This window comes from Gossypium arboreum, chromosome 3 (assembly GCF_025698485.1).
Source record: "Gossypium arboreum isolate Shixiya-1 chromosome 3, ASM2569848v2, whole genome shotgun sequence".
Classification (NCBI taxonomy): domain Eukaryota; kingdom Viridiplantae; phylum Streptophyta; class Magnoliopsida; order Malvales; family Malvaceae; genus Gossypium; species Gossypium arboreum.
The window spans coordinates 136,638,819-136,646,413 of NC_069072.1; the positions used below are offsets into that span (position 1 = coordinate 136,638,819).

A 7,595-nucleotide genomic window follows, 5' to 3' on the forward strand; every position below is an offset into this window, starting at 1 on the left:
GACAAAGTCGCTTTATGGATTGAAGCAATCTACGAGGCGATGGTACAAGCGATTTGATCGAGTTCATGAAAGGGCAAAGGTACACAAGAAGTAAATTTGATCATTGCGTGTATTTTCAGAAGCTACAAGAAGGAACTTTCATATACTTGCTCTTATATGTTGATGATATGCTAATAGCATCTAAGAGCAAAGTTGAGATTGAAAGATTGAAGACTCAACTCAATCTCGAGTTTGAGATGAAAGATCTAGGAGAAGCTAAAAGATTCTCGGCATGGAAATATGGAGAGATAGAGCTCATGATAGAGTTAGCTTGTCTCGAAGCGATTTGAAAAAGGTACTACAACAGTTTGGCATGAGCGAAGCGGACAAAACACTGTAAGTACCCGTTGGCTTCTCATTTCAAGCTTTACGCACAACTATCTCCTTGACGAATACGGAACGATAATACATGTTGCAAGTTCCGTATTCTAATGCGATGGTAGCTTGATGTATGCAATAGTGTGTACAAGACCCGACATTTCACGAGCGGTTAGTATAGTGAGCGGTATATGCATAATCCTAGAAAAGGATATTGGCAAGTCGTGAAATGGATTCTACGGTATATTCGAAAGACCGTGGATGTTGGATTCTTGTTCAGCGGGATAATACACTTGGTAAAGGTGTTATTGGGTACGTTGATTCTGACTATGCCGGTGATTTGGACAAGCGAAGATCAACCACCGGTTATGTGTTTACACTTGCTGGAGGACCAATAAGTTGGAAGTCTACACTACAGTCTACAGTTGCATTGTCAACCACAGAAGCCGAGTACATGGCTGTAACAGAGGCTGTAAAGGAGGCTATTTGGTTACAAGGTATGGCTAAAACCTTGGGGTTGGTTCAGGAGCATATTAACGTGTATTGTGATAGTCAAAGTGCTATTCATTTAGCAAAGAATCAAGTCTATCATGCACGTACAAAACATATCGACGTACGATTCCATTTTGTGCGGGAAATTATTGAAGAGGGGAAAATTTGTCTTCAGAAGATCAAGACTGCAGATAATCCCGCAGATATGATGACCAAGGTGGTAACAGCAACCAAGTTCGAACATTGTTTGAACTTGATTAATATCCTGCAAGTTTAATAGTTGAAGAAGGCACTATCAAGTATTGTTGTCAAAAGCAGAAAGAATTGTGTGAAGATAAGATTATCATAATCAAATCTTCAAGGTGGAGATTATTGGAACCCACCATTGTTTGAAAAGTCAAATGGGGTGGGCACCGAAAGTAGAAAGTAATATTGGTTGGCAAGTTGGGTTAAAAGTTGGCATGGGATAATTGCAATTTTGGTCCCTAATTGTATAAGGACATTGCAAGTTGATCCTTGAACCTCAACTATAAATAGGCCTAACCATTGCTTACTTTCTTCATCCCATAATTGCCATTCTCTACTTAAGGCATTATTCTCTCTCTATTTGTAAATTTCACTTGTAATTTTTGGAGTGAAATATATTTGGTAATGCCCGAAGATGTAGGCAAAATTTGCTGAACCTCGTTAAAATTCTGGTGTTCTTTATTATTTGTTTTGCATATTTTGTGAATGTGATTGTAGTGATTTATTGTGCTATTAAATTACGATAGAGGGATATTCTGGCTAGGAAAGACTTGGTATTTAAGTGATCTTCGTGATCTACCTCTCTTTCCTGGGAATTGAACTTAGTGTGATTTTTCAGTACAATAATTTTACTCTTTCACACGCTTCCGCTCAACATATAGATTAGTTGACTTTATGCTGATTTTGACAAGCAAAAAGCTTGGTTTATGTATTGGCATTATGCCATTGTTCAAGTTAATGAAAATTATTAGATTTCATTCATCTTTTATGCTCCATTTTTTTTCTTTGTTTCATTTCTGTTCTTGTTTTCTTCTTTAAATCCTGCTTTGTTTCTTCCACAAGCCACGAGGCTTGCTGCACAAGCTTCACGTTTTTGATTGCTGCTTTGCTTCAAGATCCAACAATACTATTGATAGTAAAACATTCCATTGTCAAGATTTAAGACGATGCTTTCCAACGTCTGCGTCAGAATCAAAACCAGATACAAAATAAAGCATTACCATCTTATAACATAACATCTAGTAGGTTCTTGGACAATGTGAATCTACCAACACCAAGCAATACCATGCTCAGGGGCTGCATAAATTGCAAAATAAGCTTTTCAACTACATAGCAATTCCCAGGAGGAAAAAAGAGGCTTCAGCTAGCATTGCTGCCTTTGCTTAAAATCCCCCAACTTAGTGTTGTATGTGAATCAGAACTAACCTCACTATCAGGAAATAATATTCCAACATTCTGAAAGACGAAACATTCGAGGTACTGCAGTTTGACCTTCAAATTTATTCAGAGACAAACTCAGTGCCCAAGTCTCATTCATTTGAACAAATAATTGAAAACATGTAAGTATGTTTGTTTGTATGTATATATATTTACCTGGTGAAGAATTTCAGAACCAGAAGGAACAATAACCAACCAAGGACCCTTTGTCACCTCTTGCATCTATCTGTTCAAAGACTCTTTTGGTGATGCGAACACAGTGAACCGCCATCTCTGATTTTAGACACCTGTTACAATTCTCATATCATACTTGGGTTGTTTCTATTTCAAATGCCACCACTTACATGCAATCACTTGAAGCTTAGGGGGATAGAGGTCATTTACCTATGACAGAATATGATACAAAAGTCAAACCACCAAGGATATAACTTCTGCAATTTATAGAAACCCAATGGTAATTCAACAACCACACCCTCTCCTATAATTCAACAAGCACGTTTTTGAAGCAGATGAACCCCATTTAATCAAAGAAAATCTCTCTTTGTTCCTTTGGAATTCAAATTCCATGGTTGCTAGAACAGAATTTTTAGATCTTGTCACATTAACCTGGACTGAGTGATCAACAACAAAACCCACAGGGACCTGGATGCAAAATGAATTAACAGTTATATAATCATGCCAAGCTACAGAAGGAAAAAAGTGCATATAAAAGCAAAATTACAAACCAGTGCATTGATCTTGTTAGGATCATTGCCTAGATTCTTCATGTAGCTCATATCTGTTCATTCCATGTCATGGATCAAGTACCTATGCACTTCATCAAGGTAACTTTGTCGTTGCTACAAGAACATATACAGTACGATATGATGGTGAACTTTGTCAATATATATTAAGCGAAAAAATGCTCATAGTCAAAAGAAACTAGTACCTTCTGTCTGTACTTTCCATGTCCTGCTTCAAGTACCTCCTGCATGGCTAAATGGTAACATAAAATTACAATAGAGTCTGAAAAATGAATATCAATGTACAAGTACGATATGATAGTGAACTTGGTAAAGACAGAAAAAAACGAGGTTATGAAAACCAATATATATATAAACAACTATCTTTTCAAATTAGAAAGACTAATGCTTACCAGCTGATTTTGAAACTTGAATTCTGACACAGTCACCTAGCTCTTCTTTTGTTTCTTTTCCCATGTTTTTTGAACTTGTCAACCCATTTGTTTCCCAACTCATTCAGCACTGTATATCCGATACATAGCCCAACCACCAAACCACTACCATAACCTATCAAAACAATTTTCCAAGTAGACATAGCATATAACCATGATTGTTTCTCTTCCCCTGGAGCCGCAGGCACTGGAAGACCGACTTCATTGCATTTCATGGACAATGGCGGACCGCATAATTTTGGATTCCCACGGTAAGAATCATCTGAAAATGTACTGAATTGGTTGCCTTGCGGGATGCTCCCTTCAAGTGGGTTGTAAGACAAGTTCAGTGCCTCTAGGAAAGTTAGAGTTGTAAGCTGTGGAGGAATCTTCCCTGAAAGTTTGTTTTGTGAGAGATCCAAAGATTCGAGATCTTTTAGATTTTGAAGTGCTAATGGGATTTCACCAGAGAAGCCGTTGTTGGATAAGTTCATCACTCTGAGTGACCTCAGCATTTGTATTTCTTCTGGTATTCTCCCATGGAAACTATTGTTGGAAAGGTCAAGACAAGTAAGAGTGGTTAAGATTTTCTGGTAAAACAGCTCAATCCCTTTGTTGAAAATTGTTACAGAATCTTGATAATAATTCTCTCCAATGTAATCCAGCTTAGCTTTGTCGTCATTTGTTATCTGCATCATTGCCTTCAAGCTTTGCACAAATTCAATGGACAAGTCACCTGAAAAATTGTTGGAAGCAATGTCCAATATGCGTAGCTTTGGGAACCCACGTTCCGTGTCAAATTTTGTAATTGTACCGTAGAATCTGTTTGCTCGCAAAATGAGAACCTGCAAGGAAGGCAGCTTCTCTAACCAAAATGGGAATGTATCATGAACCATATTATTTCCAAGGTCCAGAACCTCAAGTGCTGTGCAATTGGCTAATGATCTCGACAACCTCCCTACCAATTTATTTCCACCTATTTTGAGTGACCTTAGTTGAGTGGATTGAAGGAAATCGATGGATAGTTCACCAGAAAACTGGTTTGACGCAATGTCCAACACATCCAAACTTGGGAAAAGAGATTTATGCTTGAAATGTTTCATTTGACCATAAAATCTGTTTTCCCGCAAAATGAGAACCTTTAGCGCAGGCAATTTCTCCAACCAAAAAGGGAATGTATCATTCATCATGTTGTTCCCCACATCCAAAACTTCAAGCTGAGTGCATTCCGCTAATGATCTGGGCAACTTCCCCTCCAATCTATTCTCACTGACTTTGAGAATTTGTAGTTGGGTTGCTTTTGAAAATTTTGGTAACATTCCACTGAAGTTATTCCTTTGCAGATCCAACAAATTAAGAGCATTCATTTTGCCTAAGCAATTTGGAATCAGGCCGCCCAAATTGTTATGAGATGCGTTGAAAAACATAAGTTGACTTGAATTGCAAATTGGTCTAGGTAAGGAGGTTTGTGAAGAAGTTGAACTCTGGTCAGGTAAAAGTTGGTCCAAAGATGAGAGATGGTTATTTGCAAGATTCAGATAACGCAAACGTTTCTTCCACACCCAGTTTGGTATTGCATCACTTATTTTATTATTTGAAAGGACGAGATATTCTAAATTTTCTTGACTCTTTAAGAACTCTGGAAACGCACTTACATTACAGGATTCCAGAAACAATTCCGTTAACATTGGGAAAAAGAAGTTTGCATCATTTAAAGGAAGCTGTTTTGGAAAATCAATCACATTGAAAGAAAGGTGTAAGGATAAAAGAGTGCTCTTCCACAACCAATTAGGCACAACACCATGGATATGATTGCCAGAAAGATCTAACTCAACCAACTTGTCTTGTGTTTGGATGAATTCTGGAAATTCAGTAAGATTGCATGACCTTAGCCTTAGGCTCTCTAATTGGGGAAAAGGAAGACTTCCGTTGCCACTTTCACTTAACAAGCTTATATTGTTTAGGTTGAGATACCTTAAGTTCTTGAGTTGGATAAACATGTCAAGCTTCACGGAACTAAAGCTATTGCCTCTAATAAAAAGCCGTTCAAGCCATGGAAGTTGAAGGATTGACTTCGGGATTGGTCCTGTTAAATAATTATTGCCTATATATAATTCTTGAATCAAAGAAGAAGATGCATTGGGGAACTCATCAATTTTCCCAACCAATTGATTTTCTGAAAGTGATAAGGACTTTAATGATGGAAGAGTAAATAAAGAAGAATGTATTGATCCAGAAAGCTTGTTTCCTGCTAGATCTAGGTTGACCAGGGAACTAAGATTTGCAATTGATGATGGAATGGGTCCAAAAAAATTGCAAAAAGTAATAGTTAGGTCTGTCAAGAACTTAAGATTTCCAATTGATTGAGGTAGTTTTCCACTAAATTTTGTATACAAAAGCGACAAACTCTGTAATGAATTGTTCGATGAAAATTCTGGCAAATGACCTATAAGTCGATCATTGCTTGAAATGTCAATGCTTTGAACTTTTGGCAATAAGAGAATGTGAGTTGGAAAATGGCCACTCAAATTGCAATTCACTAAACTGAGAGAAACCAAACGAGAGGAATTTACCAAGAAATTGGGAGGTAAATAAGAGATTGGGTTCCCATCAAGGATAAGTTTGGAAAGAAAAGGAAGTCTTGAGAGTGAAGAACATAATGGACCTTTCAAACCACAGTTTGACAGGCTCAACACACGCAGGTTGGATAGTACAAGAGATGTGGTTTCACACCATTTAGTACTTTGAGTTGAAATGTCAACACTATCCAAATAAAGCTCCGTGAGAAACCTCAAATTCTTGATTAATGTCTTGAAGTTTGGTTTCTCTAATTTGAGGGGCCGTTGAAGTTCGTAAGGCAATGAAAAATAGTTGTAGAAGCCAGGGTAGAGAACTTTGTAATATCTCCAATAGCAATCATCTTGATAAGATAGGTCAAGAGAGACTAACCTTGTTAAGTGTGAGATCTTCATTGGAATTTGGCCGTAGAAACATGAACTTGAAAGGTCGAGATGGGTTAGATTTTGGAGTTTATCAAACCCATATGAAAACAGAGTGGTATTAAAGTTGTTTCCAGCAAGATTAAGGTGTTGAAGATGATGGAGATTGAATATGGAGTGAAAGCTGCCTGAAAGGTTTTTGTAGCTAAGATCAATGCCAACGACATGACCATAAGCATCACAAGTGACTCCTTCCCAAGAGCAATAATCAGTGTTGAGATCCCAAAGGTCAAAATTTGAAGAGAAAGTAAAATTAGGGGCATAGTAAAGATGATGTTGCAATTGCATCAGAGGAGATTTTTGGTCATCAAGGCATTGCTTTGAGAGATCAACTTGAGGAAGGGGAAAGGACAACACAAGAGAAATGAAAACGAAGGAAGGTAAAAAGAGTGAAATTAGGAAATGAAGAGTCTTCATGTTTGCTGGCTATGAAGGAAGATTGTTTGCATACTAGTTATTTATACACAAATTTAACCATTAAGCTACACATTCATGGTTTATTTTCGAGAAAAATAAAATGTAAAGAATGACTAACAAAGGTAATTAAATATTATTCATATGTTAAAGATTCAATCTTTGTTTTAGCTCAATCATAAAAAAAATGAAAGGATGGTATTTTTCTTAACTGGTTGAAACTTGAGGTAGATTGATGGCTGAATTTTCTCACTACTTTGTGGACTTTTCAATGATGTTTGTAAAATCACATTCAATTCCTAAAGAATGAAAAGTGATGAAACTTTATCAACATATTAAAGCAAGGGATAATAATCATTTATTCTTAGTCTTATGTTCCATTCACACTTAATTTGCTTTACATCTTTCTTTTCTCATTTTGAATTATGAGATTTTATTCTTCTTATGAGTCATATTAATTCCAACCTTTTCCTCTTTTTGCTCCATCTTTGTTTTACATGAATAATCTAAATTTCTTAGGTAGTTGAGATGGATTAATGGTCAAAAAGTAGTGGAATTTTTTATGATACAATGTTTACAATTCTTCTCTTCTTAGCAATTTCTTTGAAAGAAACTTCTTTCAAAGACAAATGAGATTGACGAGATATCTTATATTATTAGCAACTTTTCAATTCTTTGAAAAAATTATATAATTATTTAAACATTTCAATTTTAAT

The 7,595-nt window shown here is 36.4% G+C and overlaps 1 protein-coding gene across 1 annotated transcript; it reads right to left on the bottom strand.

The window, feature by feature from the left end:
• Positions 1-3,480: 3,480 nt before the first annotated feature.
• On the bottom strand, positions 3,481-6,882 carry LOC108475342 (receptor-like protein 7). The gene has a single exon (XM_017777305.1). It carries the CDS (start codon positions 6,880-6,882, stop codon positions 3,481-3,483), a length of 3,402 nt encoding a protein of 1,133 aa, XP_017632794.1.
• Between the last annotated feature and the right edge of the window lie 713 nt (positions 6,883-7,595).